At 51.8% G+C, this 17,470-nt stretch overlaps 7 protein-coding genes across 7 annotated transcripts; 4 read left to right on the top strand and 3 right to left on the bottom strand.

Annotated features, from left to right (window-relative positions):
- Positions 1-751: 751 nt before the first annotated feature.
- COCCADRAFT_108362 (uncharacterized protein) lies at positions 752-2,984 on the top strand (the record flags this gene model as incomplete). The annotated part of the gene is made up of 2 exons (XM_007718769.1): positions 752-1,315; positions 1,365-2,984. 2 exons carry the CDS (start codon positions 752-754, stop codon positions 2,982-2,984), a joined length of 2,184 nt encoding a protein of 727 aa, XP_007716959.1.
- Positions 2,985-3,270: 286 nt separating this feature from the next.
- On the top strand, positions 3,271-4,328 carry COCCADRAFT_108399 (uncharacterized protein; the record flags this gene model as incomplete). The annotated part of the gene is made up of 2 exons (XM_007718770.1): positions 3,271-3,768; positions 3,834-4,328. The coding sequence occupies 2 exons, from the start codon at positions 3,271-3,273 to the stop codon at positions 4,326-4,328; spliced, it is 993 nt and encodes a 330-aa protein (XP_007716960.1).
- Positions 4,329-4,850: 522 nt separating this feature from the next.
- COCCADRAFT_108386 (uncharacterized protein) lies at positions 4,851-7,103 on the bottom strand (the record flags this gene model as incomplete). Its single annotated transcript, XM_007718771.1, has 2 exons — positions 4,851-5,975; positions 6,075-7,103. 2 exons carry the CDS (start codon positions 7,101-7,103, stop codon positions 4,851-4,853), a joined length of 2,154 nt encoding a protein of 717 aa, XP_007716961.1.
- A 640-nt stretch (positions 7,104-7,743) lies between these two features.
- On the top strand, positions 7,744-9,882 carry COCCADRAFT_108365 (uncharacterized protein; the record flags this gene model as incomplete). The annotated part of the gene is made up of 1 exon (XM_007718772.1): positions 7,744-9,882. One exon carries the CDS (start codon positions 7,744-7,746, stop codon positions 9,880-9,882), a length of 2,139 nt encoding a protein of 712 aa, XP_007716962.1.
- A 218-nt stretch (positions 9,883-10,100) lies between these two features.
- COCCADRAFT_108392 (uncharacterized protein) lies at positions 10,101-11,423 on the bottom strand (the record flags this gene model as incomplete). The annotated part of the gene is made up of 2 exons (XM_007718773.1): positions 10,101-11,256; positions 11,317-11,423. 2 exons carry the CDS (start codon positions 11,421-11,423, stop codon positions 10,101-10,103), a joined length of 1,263 nt encoding a protein of 420 aa, XP_007716963.1.
- Positions 11,424-12,352: 929 nt separating this feature from the next.
- Positions 12,353-13,662, bottom strand: COCCADRAFT_8945 (uncharacterized protein; the record flags this gene model as incomplete). The annotated part of the gene is made up of 4 exons (XM_007718774.1): positions 12,353-13,216; positions 13,271-13,488; positions 13,539-13,584; positions 13,642-13,662. 4 exons carry the CDS (start codon positions 13,660-13,662, stop codon positions 12,353-12,355), a joined length of 1,149 nt encoding a protein of 382 aa, XP_007716964.1.
- Positions 13,663-14,956: 1,294 nt separating this feature from the next.
- Positions 14,957-17,230, top strand: COCCADRAFT_8946 (uncharacterized protein; the record flags this gene model as incomplete). Its single annotated transcript, XM_007718775.1, has 1 exon — positions 14,957-17,230. The coding sequence occupies one exon, from the start codon at positions 14,957-14,959 to the stop codon at positions 17,228-17,230; it is 2,274 nt and encodes a 757-aa protein (XP_007716965.1).
- Positions 17,231-17,470: the final 240 nt, after the last annotated feature.

The raw sequence follows: 17,470 nt of genomic DNA on the forward strand, positions 1-17,470 counted from the left end.
GGGGGGGTGCAAAAGGGTTAAAAGGATCGTGGTAAGCCCTTACTAGAAGAGAAAAAAAGCGTGAGCGATGGAATGGTGGTGGTTGGCCCCCCCCTGGTCTGGGGTTGGCCTCTTCCCACGTTATAGTGCTGGTTTGGCCCCCCTCCACACACACACACACACACACATACATACATACACCCCCCCTTTTTTTCTCGGCTCCGTATAGTCGGTTTGCGACTCTACTTAAAAGCTAGTAGTGTGGGCTTTTTTCTTTGTTTTCAGCCTTACTGCCGGGGCCTCTTCTTCCTTCCCGCCGCTTGTTTTCTCTTGAAGCAGTCTCTTGTTTTTTTTTGGACAGGGCTACTTAGAGTAGTAAGGCGTGGTCACGGCATATGGCTTTTTTGGCGTTTGGACTAAACGATTGTTTTTTTTCCGCGCGCGTAATATAAACTTGATGGGTCCTTTTTGAAAGACGGCGCGCTTGCCCTAGTTGGCGGCAAAGGGGCCTGGCGTTTGTGCTAATGACGCTGGTGCCTGTGGATTGTATGCATGTAATACTGCTAGTAGCCCACGAGGGCCGGCAATACAGAACGATTCCGCAAGGTTTCGGGTCACTGGCCGCTGCTGGGTCGGGTCATCACGTGCGGCGTAACTTAGAGTTTGGTTCGGCATTTGTGCCGGACATGGTCAACTTTTCCCTTTAGCCCTAGCCAATTTACGCTTTTTTTGCTCACAACGGGCTTGCTTCCCACCCCACCTCACGACCTCCATGCTGAACTGTCGTGCGTGCCTTTGGCGATGCATACAAGCGCTCGATGTCCCGACCACTAATGCGCACCGCCTGCGCCGCAATGTGAATCCACTTCTCGTAAATAGCCAGCAGCGGCTGCTGTCGACCCGCAATGTCGCACGCCAAGAAGACAAGACACTTGCTGAACTGGGCGAGGCCGGAGGACGCTCGAGAAATGGGGAAGATCACTTCAAGAAGTCGGCCTTTGCAGCAAAGCAAAAGAGAGCCGAGATCTTAGCATTGCGGCAATCGCATGCGCGCAGAGTCGACGAGACTCCCAATTTGGCAAAATTGGGCCGGCGCGACCCTCGCATGTCAGAGAGCGACTGGAATAGGAGGAAGAGAGAGTTGCGGCATCTACAGGACCCTCTGGATCTGGCGGCGTTTGTTAAGCAGGAACTGAGCAAGGACAGGGTAGAGGAGATGCTGCAGTTGGTGCGCATGGCCAGTCACTCGATGCAATGTATCGTCAGCTGGAACCATATCATTGATCACCTTCTGGCGAAGGAGCGGGTCAAGGATGCACTCAAAGTGTACAACGATGTGCGTCTTGTGAACATGAGCGGCGCGAGGCAATGCTGACTTTGAGCAGATGAAAAAACGAGCGCAATTCCCTGATTCCTATACGTATACAATCTTGCTCCGAGGCTTGTCCTTGAACGCACATACATCAGGTGTTCTTAGCAATGCCCTTTCCGTATACCACTCTCTCTCCGCGCCGAACTCGCGAGTCGAACCGTCTATTATACACACAAATGCCGCCTTAAAAGTTTGTGCGCGAGCAGGCGATATGGATGCACTATGGGGCGTTGCTGGGAAGATTGCTGAGAGTGGACCAGCCTCGGCCAACGCAATTACCTACATTACCATCATCAACGCCATACGACAGAGTTTGTTGATAAATGCACCGAAAGGGGAGAGTGAAGAGGAAACTGCGGCCAGGAAAGAGCGTGGTATCATAGAAGCACGGCGTATGTGGGAGGATATCATTGGGAGGTGGAGAAATGCAGATCTGGTTATTGACGAGGAACTGGTTTGTGCAATGGGAAGGCTTCTGCTAGTAGGCAGCCGGCCGCGAGACTGGGATGATGTGCTTTCCCTGGTGGAACAGACCATGGATATCCCACGACTTGTACCTCGACTGGGCACTGCGGACCGGCGGAAAGCAGGTTTCCCACACTTACGAGCCCCGAACGTACTGCCACAGTACCGCGTCGACGATGAGCACCTTTCGCCAGACAACATTCCTGCGCGTGGAGACGAATTCCTTCCTCTGAAACCCAAGGGCGCCCTGCCACATTCTCTTGCATTTGTTCGACCAGGCAACAATACCCTCTCCATCATTCAGGAAGCTTGCCAGAAGATTGTTGCGAATAAGGCCGCACAAGAGTATTGGGATCTTTTGACCGACCCCAGGACCTACAAGATCGTGCCGGATCGCAACAATCTACACATGCGCTTGCGAAACCTTCGCCTGAATCGTGCTTCTGCTGATGCCGTTCAACTGTTACAAGAAGATATGATTGGAAAGAATATCGCGCCTCGACCTGGCACGTTTAGGATCGCTATGAGTACTTGTGTCCGCGACAAGAACAACCATAACTCTCTCAAACATGCCGGTCGGATTCTGAATATGATGTTCAAGACCTTGGAGGATGCAGACCCGAAGACCATCACCATGTATGCGGAGCTCGCAACCAGTTTTCCTCTTGCTAAGGGCTCGGATTTGGTGAACGCACTTACTATTCTCGATCCTATCGCCAAGAACATTCGCCTTCAGTTGGGCGTTGGTGGGAGAGAAAGGAGATACAGGAGGGTTGCGGGCCCCCAGTATTTAGAAGGCGAGCAGAGGCAAGATGCAATCACAGCATTGAGGAAGATCCATGGTGTGTACGACAAGTTGCTATTTAGCAACCTGATTGCCGAGGAGATGAAGGCTCCGTTCAAGGCTGAGCGAGCACGGCTGTCTGCTTTTATTCAGAGGATATTGTTCCAGGATGGGCATTCCAGATCGAAGGGGAATGTCGAGGAAACGACCCCATCTGAAGAAGAGGATTCACGTGAGAATCTCCAGGGAGAGTCAGATCAAGGAGAGTTTCAAGAAGGAGAGAAAGAAGATAGCAGACCGGAGTGGAAGAAGCAATGGATGGGGCAAATAGAGAGGCCGGTGCGGCGAAAGATGAGAGTCTCGTCGGCTACGACGGACATGTAAGATATGCTGCTTATGAGGTTTTTTGAAACGACGGTATGATCCAAAAAGTACTTGTACAATATTACCATATTACTCTTCATGGTTACATATACTTGGTATCCAGCAAGTGGTTTAGTATGTTGTGAAGATTGTATCGTACTCGTGATGGCACGTGCATGTCCCAAAACTACTCGAACCTCCGCGGCTTTGGCCGCAACTCTCGGCCTCTCTCAAGACTTACAGCATATTATTCCACAACAATAACACAACCACTACCACCCAGATACTCAGCGCATAACCAACCACCATGGGTAACGACGGCGGATCTATCCCCAAACGGCGTGAGCTCGTCAAAGAAGCCGCAAAAGCCCTAACAACCGCACAAATCAAAGAGGCGCAAACCGAACAACAAGAATACGCCTGGTCCACCGACCCTCTCACCCGCAAACCGCTCGCCCGCCCCGTGGTATCCGACGCAGCCGGTGTTCTCTACAACAAAGACTCCATCATCGAGTACCTCCTAAAAGACGACAGCGATGTCGAAAAAGCTGAGATGAAGAAGATTGGCGGCGTCAAGGACTCCGAGCTAGGCACATTCGGCGACAGAGTCAAGGGCCTCAAAGACGTCGTCGAAGTCAAGTTCGAAATCGACACGGCAGCGGAATCCGGCGCGGGCGAAAAGTGGAAGTGCCCGATTACTGGGGAGCGACTGGGCGTGGGTAGTAAAGCCGTGTACATAGTACCCTGTGGCCACGCCTTTGCCGGAAGCGTCATGAAGGAGATATCCGAGAAGGCATGTTTGACCGTAAGTTTCACCCACCAACATGAGTAACTCTGACACGAAACTAATCCTTTTGCGCCTTGTCTCAGTGCAACGAACCCTACGCCGAAAACGACGTCGTACCCATCCTCCCCATCCTCCCCACCGACATCGCGCGCCTGAACCTACGCTTGAAAACGCTACGTGAAAAAGGTCTCACGCATGCGCTGAAGAAAGCGCCCGGTAGCAAGAAAAAGCGCAAGCACGCCGCTGCTGCTGATGGTCCTACCTCTGATACTCTACCCACCACGACCTCCACCAAACCCTCTTCTTCTTCTTCCTCCGACGAAGATAAAAAAATCGCCCCCAAGGAAAACACCACTACGACAACTAAACCTGTGTCTGCGACAAGCGATGGAATCAAAAATAGTGCTACAGCTTCGCTGACGAGAAAGGTGCTCGCAGAGCAGGAAGAAAGGAATAAGCGGCGCAAGATGGCACAGAATGAGAATGTGAATAGTTTGTTTAGCAAGAAGGAACATAAGGCTGCGGCGGGGAATAGTGCGGATTTTATGACGAGGGGATTTAGTATTGGGAAGAAGTGAGGGTTTGTGGCATTTCATTATTTTTTTTGTTTAGTGTGTGTGTGTTATGGGTGTGGAAAAGTTGGGAAAGGAGGGGGTTTAGCAGCAAGGGAAGAAGACATTTATTCGTCGAGGAATTTGCAAGGTACAAGATTTTAAGAGTAATGATACCCTGTTGTATTTTCAATATTACCAGTGGTTCTTGAGCTGGTGTGTGTGTGTGTGTGTGTGTGTGTGTGTGGAAGGAGTCGAGTGAATTATGTCTATAGACATTGGTGAGGTTGCATCTAGTACATGTGTACATGAAATCTATATTCCCCATATCCATTCCCTGCATTGATAGTTAGGTAAACATGACATCGTGATCCCATTCATCAATCATAGCCACAGGCTAGACATGTATCTCTCAGATCCCGTGACGCCTACACGTTCGACCCACCGAAACAACAGTACCGAAACCCATAAGACACACAGTGTCGTCCTCTGAATGAAACTGTTCTTACACTACAACACATCAACTGTGTTCAAGCCCTTCCTCAACACCTAAGCTTCTACAGCACTCTTTGGTGCCTCCTCAGGCTTCATATCAGATGGAGCGGGCTCCTCAACAATCTCATCAAAGAGCCCTCCCTCAGGTTCTCTCTCTGTACCCATAACCCTGAGGATCCTCCACGCCCTACGGAACTCATCCCGGATAGCCACGATACCTCGATGCGTCACCGTCCTCGCGACGTTGTGGTCAGTCTCAAACGGATCCTCGATAGCAAAAAGGTATCGATTCGTAACCTTTTTCTCAGCTGTAATCTTCGTCGTTGCGCTAACCCAGCCTTTGCTCTGCTTCGTCACGATACCGCCGGGCGTGCGGAGCGAAAGGACTTCGTTTGTCCAGTGGAACTGAGGTGGTCTCGGGTATCCATAACCAGATAGCGCAGCAAAGTACTGGAAGAAGCCGCGGAGAAGGGCGCCGATTGATTGCGTGTTTTGTGTTAGACGGCCTTCTTGTGCTGCTTTGATGATTTCTTCTTCGTTGCGCCAGAAACGAACTTCGTAGCCGGAGATTTTGGTGTTTTTGAAATATTGTTCTAGAGCAGCCGCATCGATGGGTAGTGGAACGGCGTGTTGGAGGTTCGGACATACGGGTGGTGAGGCGATGTTGACGAGGTAGTGTAGGACCATGAGAACCCATCCGTACGAGGAAAGGGTACCAGAATAGGCGCTATTGACTTTGCGGCGCTTGGCCCAGGATTTGACGAAGAGAACTATGGGGCGTACGCGAGGATCGGTTAGAGAGTAGCACCGGAGCATGTGGGTATTGTGGATGCCGAGTGGATTTGCAAAGTTGATGTCGCATTGGATACCGCAACCATCCTTAGGGAAATCCAAGGGGCCGACTACCTTTTCCCGCGTCCAAGACTTATCGGAGCGTTGGTTTTGAACCTTTTTAGCTTTATTCTCAGCGCTGTCGTTGATTGGTTCATCTGGCTTGGCAGCTGTTTGTGAAGGTGTAGGCTCGGGGGACTCCGTCTCTTGAGCCTCGCGCAGCACTTGAGCTCTTTCTATCAACTCTCCCCAGTTGACCTTCCAGTTTGGATCAGAAGATACCGCCAAGTGGGCTGCGGCCTTTATCTCATCGTCAGAATCTTTGATTAGCTTTCGAATGGCTATCATCTCCTCATTATCAGAGGGTTCGAACAGCTTGCGAGCAGTAAGCATCAATTCATCATCAGACTGCTTCCATAGCTTTGATCGAGGCACTGAACCCTGTACAGGTGGTTCCTGTGGCTGATTCGAGGGAAACTTCTCCTCTTCAGGGAGTTGGTCCCACTTCCCACGTTCCTCAGTAAGAGCTGAGTACAGTTTTTCGGTAGGATGTTGGCAGATTTTCAAAATAGGCACACGTGTCCGCGTGAGGAGCCTGCCACCAAACTTCGCATCAAGCACTGCTCGTTCTAACAACCGCGGAATAGAGCGATCGATTTCAACTTCATGAGCTTTTGCAGGGTCCTTCCAATCTGGTATCACTGCGAGGTCCATGTCTGAGCCGGGGAGTCCAAAGCCAGATGCAAGACTGCCAAAGCCGACGAGAGAGATTGTTGCAATATCTCCTGAGTATTCCCTGGCGAGTGCTTCCTTCATAATCGTCTCCAACTGCAGTCTGAATTCTTCTTTGGACTCCAACTCAGACCTGGACATCTCAACCTTGGGGATCTCTTCTGCCGCAATCATATCTAGATGTTTGACCTGGGCTTGTGGGTTCTCCTGAGGTTGATTCATCTGTGTATGATGTGCATACGAACCTTGTGGACGAGCGTCTCCTCGTGGGCGCTGCATAACCCTTGGAGGGTATGCACGCGGGGTACCATCTGCATTCTGGTTCCAATGCTGATGATGTTGTTGTCCAAATGGCTTCGAGGCATGTGATTGGCTATCTGGGGCCAGACCATTTTGTGACACGTTGTAGGAATTTGTTAGGGGCTGCTGATGCCGTTGGTTGGGATAGTGTCCTCGTCCACCTCCCCTGGGTAGAGAACCATTCACAGAGGGGTTCGCGCGCCATCCTTGACTTTGACCCTGGTCTTGATTTGGGACAGAGTGATCATGATAATTACCATCTGCGCCATTGTGGAAGTTTCCACGCCCTCTGCCCCGGCCCCGGCCCCGGCCCCGTCCTCGCCCACGACCGCGACCTGGTTGAATATCTTGAGTGACTTGCCCAGACATGCTCACATTACTAAGTATCATGTTGCGCAATTGACTTTCCAGTCCAGTAGACTGCGATGAATTCGCCTGCTCCATTCTGTTGAGTTAGTCCAGTCGTTGCGGGTGACTCAAATAATGGCTGGATCTAATTCTTGAGCGTTTGCTCGCGACGACAGATGTTTATTTCTGTCCAAAAGGCGAGAAGTGATCCGAGATGATTTTTAAGGGGGTGATGGTGTGCTCGTATGTCTTTGAAAGTAGCCGGTGACACAGCAGATCAACTCCCGCTTTGAATTTTCTTATGGCGGCGGTTGCCGTTCACCGTTTCAGGCACTCGACCCTCTGGCCAAAGCCACACTTTGGCTCGATGGGTGCCTAGAGTGGAGTGAGAAGTCGATGTCTTTCTTGGTGATCCACATGTGCCTAGGAGATTATGGTCCCGAGACTGTCACTGTCAGCTGGAGAAAGCGCAGACTGGGTGTTGCAATTGATGATAATTTTGGCGATTGCTAGTCATGGTGTTCACTGTATGTCTGGGAGGGCGGAGGCAGGGCTTCACAGTGAGCGATGGGCTTGGCGCGCTAAACGACTAGCGTGGAGCTGTGACGTTCCAACTGCGGTTCGGCCTTGAAGCACGACGCTCCTTGGGACAAAGGCAACTTCGTCTCCGGTCAGTCTTTATCTGCCCACCTGCTGCCTTCATTCTTGTCCTCATCCTCAGAACCACAATTTGATAATGAACGGCGCAATGAATGGAAGCCAGCCGCCTACGGCAGCGCCCGTCGCGCCCGTCGCCTCGAATGGCCAACAGCCGTCGCAGCAACCGCAGCCACCGCAGCAGCAGATGCCTGTTCGTCGCCGTCGCCCGCGCCCCCAGGCTGATGTCCTGCGAAAGCCCCGGCGCCCGTTGCAGAACATCACCAAGCCCATGGTGTCTTTGTCGCAGATGAATGAGGCCAGGAAGCCCCCGCCAGGTCCGGCCGCTGATGGCACTCATTCCAAAGACGCGCTGCGCCAGGAGTATCTTGATCAAGGCGCCACCGTCTTTCCACTCATCGTGAGCCGCAAGGATCTGAAAGAGTTGCGACACCACGTTATGCGCCTGCAGAGCAAGAGCCATGTTGATATTACGGATGAGAAGCAGTTCACTCCGCCCATCAAGCTCCACCGTCGAGATCCCCGCGCGCCTCCCAGTGGTATCGGATCACACTACGAAGAGGAGGATACAAAGGAGGATTTGGAGGAGATAAAGGAGCGCGAGCGCATTGAGCAGCAGAAGGAAGAGCGACGTAAAGTACGCGAGGAGAATCAGGCCAAGATCGCGCCTACTGGCATGAAGAAACCTCCTGCCTTCCACAAGAAGACGGAGCAGAAGTACCGACCTGACGACACCCCAGAAGCAAAGAAGCGGCAGCTGCTACGCTACGAAGAGACATTGCCCTGGCATTTGGAGGATTACGAGAACAAGCAGACATGGGTAGGTACCTACGAATCGGAGCTGTCAGAGACACACGTCATGCTCTCAGCCACACATCCTGGTGACCCAAATACGGCCATACAAATGGCGCCTATGGAGCGCTGGTACAGATTCAATGTCAAGGGCAAGATTAAGCCGACTAGCGATGATGTGGACAAAATCTTGGCCAAGGTCGAGAGTGGCGGACCCAGATTTTTTGCAGAGCTTGAGAGACGTCAAGCGCAGCGTATGAAGGCTGAAGATGAGGCAAGGATGTTCAGCGGAGTGCGCACGCGTGTGGGCGGTGGTGCTGATGATGAGGGCCGGATCAAGCGGGAGCGTTTTGACGATGATACAATTGGCTTTGTCAAACGGGAAGCTGATGCCGATGATATTGACTTCAACCTTGAAGAAGACTTTGCAGACGATGAAGAAGGACTCAATGGTCTCTTTGAGGGTGAAGAGCAAGATGTCAAGGAAGCAGCAGAGAAGCTAAAGCGTGACCAGCTGCAAGCAGCCCTTTGGGATCGTCCTGACGAGCAACTGATAGCGCAAAAGGAGGAAGAAGAGCGCAGGGCTGCTGAGGAGACGAGAGCCATGGAGAAGATTACGCGCAAGACGTTAGCCAAGCGCGAGAAACAATATGACTATCTCGACAGCGACCCTGAGAATCCATACCTTACCGAGAGCGAGTCGGATACAGACTCTGAGACGGAGCGACAACAAGCAAAGGAAGAGGCAGAGAAGAAGGCAGCTGAGCAGAACGGCAAAGCCCCAGAAGCTGGCAATGTCCCGTCTGGCGCATCCACCAAGGGCTCCAACACTCCCTCAGGCAATCACAAGCCCGGGGAATCTAAGAGCAAAAAGCGACCTGGTTCTCCCAATCTTTCCGAAGCTAGTGGCAATGAATCGTCGCGTAAGAAGCACAAGAAGAAGCACCACGAAAAGCTGGCTGACGGATCTCGGAAATCTACTCTTGGCAATCTCAAGGGCGCAGGCTCTGGTAGTGATAGCGAGATGACCGATGCCGGCAAGAAGCGGAAGAAGGAGAAGAAGGAAAAGAACCGCATCATGCTCGGTGGATCGCCCGCCGGTACTCCTGGTGCTAGTCGCGCAGGCAGCCCCGCCGCAAACGGTAGCCGCGCAGGTAGTCCCTCTGCTGGCCCATCCAAACCCTCTCTGCCTTCCGCAAAGGAGATCTACGAATCCCTCCCACCTCAAGGCATGAACATCCAGAATCTCATCCTCAAGTTCAAGGGCCGCGTCGATAAGAGCAATACACAAGTTTTCATCAAACTCGTCAAGGCGGTTTCCCGCTTCGATAAGGCGAAGAGCTGGCTCACGCCCCTAGAGAAGCTGCCGTCTGACGAACACATCAATGCGTTTATGAACGCGGCGAATGCGCCCAAGCCCGCGTAGTGAAAAAGAAAAGGCAACGTTGCGATTAGAGGAGGAAAAGAGCTTTCTTTTTGTATCATAGCTTTTTACATTAGAATGCGCGATAGACGATGCGTTGGCGATATTTCTTCTCAGACTGAAATGCTTGGATGAAGCACATTATGGAAATGCAAAGTTCAAAAACACGAATCATCGTATACATCAGTTTTTATTAATCAAATTCTTAAATGCATTACTATCTACACTTCTTCCTTTCTCGCCGAATGTATCTCCTCGTCCTCTGTACTCACACCCGCTTCTGATGTAGTATTTCCCCCCCTCCCTTCCTCAGCAGTAAGCTCATCCATTACCTTTTCATTTGCGCCTGTTTTGTCGTCCACTGCTTCCACAGGCCCATGCAACGCCTTATCCTTCGTCTTCCCATCCGCACTATCCCTATCCTTCTTCCTCATACTCCACCCGCCACTCCACCCCACCCACCCGTCTTCGTACGGCCCCTTAGCCAACATAACGCATAGAGCAAGGCACACAAACCCAACGCTCAAACTCCCGCTCCCGATCCATCCCGTAGCCGCATAGACGTGATTCCCCGCGGCAGTCCCGATTAGCTGCCCACAAAATGTGGCAACCATGAACGCCGTATTAACGCCATTCCGGCGCTTCGGCTCAACGCTGTAGATCGCGGAGCGATTCGCAATCTGCGCGGTCTGATTCCCGAAATCCATGAGGAGAGCTTGCAGCACGGGGCCGGCAACGGTAAATGTGCCGATATATGTGCCGAGGCACACGCCGACGAGCGAGCACGAGAGACCGAAGAAGACGGAAAAGTGCGGGACGAAGCGATCGGTGACTGTGCGGGCGTAGATGGGGGAGATGAGCATGCCGGCTATACCGATGAGGCCGAAGAGACCAATTGTAAGGGAGGAGTAGTGGAATGGTTTGCCGGCGAGTAGGAATGTTAGCGTTGTCCAGAAGGATGTAAAGGGTGCGCTGGTAAAGAGGCCTGTGAGACAAGCTTGCACGAGGACTGGGTGCTTGCGTGGCATCTTTACAATGTCGAATAGGATGCGAAAGTAGTTCATGCCGCGATTTGTAGCGGGATAATCTGGCATGAAGAGCCAGAGCAAGACGAAGATCGTGTATTGCAGGGCAAGTGCCATCCAGTAGACTGCGCGCCAGGTCGTGTAATTAGATATGGTACCGGAGAGTACACGGGCGACGAGCACGCCGAGCATCAGGCCAGATACGACGATTGAGAGGGCAGCAGCGCGGCGGGAGGGCGGCGCGAGGTCGCCGACTAGAGGGAGCATGAGTTGAGGGGTTACGGTTGTGATGGCTACGATGAAGGATATTGCGGTGAAGGTTCCCAGGTCGTTTGTTAAGCAGAGTATCAACCTGAATAGTTGTCGTTAATCAGCTTGAGGTAACATAAGGAACGTAGGGTCGTAGACGTACCACAATGTTGCTGTGAATGCTACTAAACCGCATACAAAAGGTCTTCTTGGAAGCAAGTCCCCCAACGGACATAGGAATAGTAGTCCCGTTGCGTATCCTGCTTGCATGACTGTGGGAATCTGCGCTACCTGTTCATACCGTACGCCAAAGTCTCTAGCGAGGAGATTGAGAATAGGATGGTTGTAGTAGAGGTTTGCGACTGTGAAGCCAGCGGCAAAGGCAAAAAGAACGTTCACTGATGTGTTGTCAGAACGTGGTCATGGCAGATGAGAAGTTATGTTCTGATTTGTACCATAACACAACTCTTTACCCTCATGCTGTTTGAGTGTGATTTCAAGAAAAGATAAAAAAGAGATAGACCAACGGTCATGCATGAACGCAGAAAAAAAACAACGTACTGCTCATAGAAAATTGCGGCGGCTTCTTAGGATCCCAACGGCAATTCGGCGGCGTCCAATTCAGAATTTCCCAGGCCTTTCTCCATGGCGATATTCTCAACTGCTCTTTTCCATTTTCAAAAGCATCTCCTTTCACTGTGCCCACACCGTCGCTTGCCCGTGACATAGAGTTTGATGTCGCCGGCATTGTCTGAGCTACGCCAATCCTATTGGTCGACGGTGCCATACTCCCCGCCCCGCCGTGTTGGTTCGGTGATTTATCCGATGACGAGCTTATTTTGGCGCACATGCCACAGCTTTTGCTTGTTCTGTATGCGCGCGAATTAGAGGTACTAATAGGCGAAATGTGATGAAGAAGAAAGAAGGTATCAAAGCGGAACAATTCCGAAAGCAGTTCGCGGGTTACTAATGCACCGTTAATCGATGACGGAATCCTCGGGAACCGCGTCGGGCATTGGTTTCAGCGAGCACAAGCACCTATTTGTATCTATGAAGAGTCCGGAGTTTAGAAGACCGTTGTTGCGATAGCCGGTATCGCGGCCAATCAAATAGAGGACGCTAAGGCACCGTGTCGACACAAGGGGACATGATCAGCAGGAATATGGTGCCTTTTTGGTATTCTACTTGTCATCGTACGCCTAGACAATGTCGATAATTTGCTCGTCCTCGTCTTCTTCGGCATTACCCATTTCTATCATCTTCCCACTACCACCAGCGCTAGCCATGTCTGGTATATCCTCCTCTTCACCCTCCTCTTTACGCATAATCACTTGAACTACGCGGTCGCATGCCTCGCGCACTTCCTCATCGTCTACGTGCAAGTGGCACTCCCGAACGATGGGATACACCTTGACACGTCTGAGGACATCTCTGCTTTCCTTGGTGGTACTCAGTAATAGCAGTGTCTCCAAATGAGTTTTGATGATCTGATTATCCTTTTCTCGTTCCTTGTCGGGCTCTAGCAGCTGTAATTCGTCGAGCATACCCTCTGTGTCTTCGTCTGCATACTCCTCTGGCCCCATGAGCGGGAGGAGGATGTAGGGTAGGAGGTTCGCGCCTATCGAAGGTGGCGGAAGATTTGGATCCGGCGATAGGTTCGATAGTAGGACTGGATGCGCTGGTACGAGGAATGCGACGTTCTTGATTGTCGAGGCGACACCAAGGCGTCGGATATGTGAGGCATGATCTGTAAACACCTGAATCTTGGTGATAGGAATGACGTTGTCATCGTGCTCTTGGGGCGAGGTTAGATACTCGCGTCCCTTGGGAAACTTGGCCAAGTCGGCGAAGAAATACGACAGGTAGTCGAAGTCTGCATTCTTGTTGTATGCGCCCTGTGCGCCCTTGACAAAGCAGTCCATAAGCTGGTCCATTGCCCAAGCAGACTTGGACAACTCCTTTGGGACGTCGCGCTTCAATTCCAGCACCCTTTGTAGAGAGTCGTCCTTGGCCATGTTGGCGAGTAGCATTGCGATTTCGTTCGCATTTGGTTCTTTGGCGTTCTACAACAGGTCAGTGACTAGTGTCTATGCTGACTGGACGGGGAACTGACATACGGTTATCCGCGACAGTAGGGTCTCAAGAAACTCGTCATCCTTTGCAAGTGCCTTTTGGACTTCTGCGTCGGCGGAGACGTTGATGAGGATGGTCAGTGCATTCTTCGCGATGGGCGCATAATCCTTGACAAGGAGCTTGAGATCCTTGATGGGCTCTAGTTGATTACGTTTCCAGAGGGTCGGGTTTGATTGCGAGTATCCGACAAGATGTTCGGCCGCTGCATGGTGTAAGCAGCGTCTCGTGGTGGGGTGGAGGGGCTGCTCTGACCAGTCTGTCTGATCTGCGTGTTGCCGTGGTGCAGGAATTCGACTAGCTAGACAAGATATGTTAGAATAGATACGAGCCAAGTCCTCGTGCGATCTTTGCTCACCTCTTCTAATTCTGACGGCATCTTGACTGTGACTGTGGCTTTTCTCTGCTGTCGTGAGCGATGACGAACACCCAACTTTTTCTCGCTTAGACACAGATTAAGGTTATCGATAGGCACTAGCGCACGCCTTGCACCTTCCCCTCCCTTTCCTCTCCCCTCACGTGTCATCAGTCGCCTGTGCATTCATCTAATCCCATATTGCCCCGACCTATTCTTAACCAGAAATGACCTGATTGTGCTACTAAACTATAATTTGTAGTGTCTTGGATGCTCGCAACAGCACACTACCCGGCCCGTTTGCGGACTGCACAGGCAGGGTGCCGTCACAAACTACCCCAAAAGCCAAGCGCTGCATTCACCAATGCGCAACTCCACATATGATGATCAGTTATCCGGAGACAGGTACCCTCTGCGGGATTTTGCGATAAGCTCCGCCGTTGTGTCTTGGTCTAACCCGGCCGCATGTTAGGGCGGCTGCGTGCTCTCCGACGGTGCATATAGGCTTGCTGGCCTTGCCGCCCACGACGAAGAGCTTGTACCGTCTCAGTACCATTTGCAGCTTCCGTGGCTGTTGCCCGTCGGTACTGCAGATACTATCGCGTTGAGAATTTACGTGTGAATCTGCATGTACCGGGCCACTTTCCTCAAAGCCTTTACACGTCTGAAAAGCAAGCAGGACAGCACATACATACATACACGCCCACAGTATGTCTCTCCGCATTCGGCCAAGGACAGCCAAAGTGCCGTTGGCAGGCAATCAAGAGCTCGAAATAGATCCCCGACTTGCAGCGGGCCGCCGGACTGGCCTCTTGTCACCTGCATAGGCTACCCATACTACGCAGGGTGGGCACACGTCGACAGCCAATCACAGTGTCATGCAGCCATGGTAAGATCTCGAGCTAGGGTGGTAAGGGGTGTAGCGAGTGGAAAGCGTTGGCGCTTAGCAGCAACAATCAGCCAACCACCCAAAATATAACCGCCGCTCATCAACTGATGAGTAGCGCCGAGCCTTACACACCTCTTGATTGGGCCCGTCTGACAACCTCCTCGCTGCATGGGGTAGTTTTCTGCATGGGAAATGTCAGTCTACCGCTATTGCCCTAGATGCATTCCTATGGCCTTTGCCCTGGCTCACAGGGCGTCGCTGTGTGTTTCGTCTTATAGTCGTTATCCCCAGATTACCCGACACGTCTAGTTGTACTCCGCCTGTGACGAGTCTTTGTTTCCCTACACAGCCAGCACCTGTTCCGTTTGGTCTCGCCAGTCATTTCGAGCCAATTCCTTTTCTTAAAAAGTAGAGTGCTGGACATTCATCATGGCAGGACCCGCATTTCAACTCTTTCCTCCACCCCGTGCTCCAAGACAATCGAGCCCAAACAATAAGCCGTTGCCTGTTGTAAAAAGCTCTGTTCCAGAAACTCCGTCAACAGAGAGTGCAAAGGCAACGCAGCCTCCAAGCGACTTCCACGAACTCGTCATTCAAGTCAATCCACCGCCAGCCTCTCCGTCCCTCCAAATGGCATCCCCACCATCAATCCCAGCTCCACCCCAGGCACATTTGCCAAACTCTCAAGCCCCAAGAGTGCCTGCTCCAGTTAGCAGAACACATTTCGAATCGCCTTCACAACGAAGAGCTCCTTCGTTACAGATGGACCGACAAGAGAGTTTCTATCGCCAACAAGATGCCCGCATTGTTTCACCAGTATCGCCCCCACAGAACAACTACATTGACGACCTCCAATACACAACCAGCCCAGATTTAAACCGCGCAGTCTCTCCTGCGTTCTCGGAAGCCCAGACTCTAGTACGAGCGAATAGCTCTGCTACAAGAGTACGATGCGCATCGCCTCAAGAAGAGATACCAATGCGATCAATGTTCCCAGTCTACGATCCTACTGTCCCTCTTTCACGGCAACCGTACCAGCCCACACAAGCATCACCGACGACCCAGATCCCACGGACGCAAATCAGCCGATCGCCATACTCGTCAGAATCGTATGTTCCACACAGCAATGTCCACACAAGCAGTTCGATACCTCCCCCACCACCAAAGCCGTTCTTCACTCCTTCGAATCTGCTGGACAACATGTGGTTAGCAACCAATGGTCAGGAAGAGCCAAGCGTGCAGATCTATACATTGAGAATGCACCGAGCAACGGCAGCGAATCCCACGATTACTTTTGGAACAACGCCTTCTCTCCCATTCTACTCCATGGCACAATCGAACCTCGCTGGCAACCACGAAATACCGAGTATCATGAATGAGGTTCTAATCCAGAGGCACCATCCCACTCAGCCGCGAGTACTGCCCATTGCTCAGCTCGATCTGATCGCACCCCCCTCACTGGATAACGGAACATTCAATCCTGCTCAGCAAGAAGACACAACCCTCCTTACTAGTATATATCCTAAACTCGCTGCTCTCCAAGCACTTGATGCTGCGGCTAATTCGCCGTCCGCTTCTCACCTTGCGTTGTCTGACCCCGGTGCCCAGTCACCAGCTGCACAGAGATTGGCTGAAGGCGTCCTTGCAGAAAGTGCACAGCGTGAATGCTGTGCTCTCGCATGGACGAGGGATCACCCGCAACAGCAGGCAAATCCTTGGGCTCAGCACATACCATCAGAGGGTTCATACCAGCTGCACCACCCAACGCTTGGTAATTTCCCCATATCTATTGAGGGCGATTGTTCTGTCATCAACATGCCGTCGACACGACCTGTAACAGCTTTCTACGGACACAACATGTCCATGACTGCACAAAACATAGCACGAAAGCCCGCTGCTATCACCGTCCTGAATCCATACGTCCTTTCCCCAACAACGCCACGGACCAATGCTTTCTCACCGCTACCGCCTCCACCACGATTCGATGGCGTGATTCGCCCAACTTCCATGACACCATCTGAGATGTCTGTGGGCCAGCTCCCCACAACCACCGACGCTACAGCGGACGACGCCATGCTAGCCCGTCTTGACTTCACTAACGACGCGCTCATCCTCAACTTTGGTGCTCTGACACGATTCGGAAACCCGTTCCTCGTCGACGTGGTAACATCCACACTCCTCGCTGTTGCCGTTGCAGAAGCAACCCGTGGCCGCAAAGCCCGCAACAGGAGCCAAGATAGCTTCGAGCCGCCACCCCCAAGTTTCACCCTGACCCACCAAAAAGAAGACACGGCGAAAGCGTTCAAAGACTCTTTTGTCGAGGGCTTCCAGGGAATCAGTGGTACAAAGACTAAACCCCCGTTCTCTAGCAAGGGACTTAAGAAATTCGCATCAAGCTTGAAGAGCACGACTGGGACACCGCGCAGCGAGAGTACTAGCGGAAGTTTCGACAAAGACATCGAACTTGGAGAGTGGTATGGACAGCAGGACAAGCATACTAAGACCAAGGAAACAAAAGCGGAGAAGAAGGCGAAGAAGGCAAAGGGCTCGCAGGATGATGATAGTAAACTCCCCTTTGTAGCGAGAGTTGTTATCACCGTCTTGACGTTCGCGTTCAAGTCTGTTGTCTTTGTGCTCAAGATCGTGATCAAGGTTGTTGCAGGTGTGGTGGTAATGATCACCAGGAATGTTGGCAAGCTGTGAGCGCGCAAGTATTGCATGAGGCTAGACCTCTTCTTTTTCTTCTTTTTTACAAATTATCTGGGAGGCTTTGGCGTTTAGGATCTCCCTGCATGATACCATTCTTTGCATTCGCTTTTTCTGGTCTTCGAAGACTGGCTAGTATTAGTATCCGAGACGAATTAATTATTTGAGTACCTGAAATCTGTTCATCTCGCGTGCTTACTATTGGTTGTGTGGGTTATGGCTTGGGATGTGCCGTCT

Source organism: Bipolaris zeicola, assembly GCF_000523435.1.
Source record: "Bipolaris zeicola 26-R-13 unplaced genomic scaffold scaffold_254, whole genome shotgun sequence".
Taxonomy (NCBI): domain Eukaryota; kingdom Fungi; phylum Ascomycota; class Dothideomycetes; order Pleosporales; family Pleosporaceae; genus Bipolaris; species Bipolaris zeicola.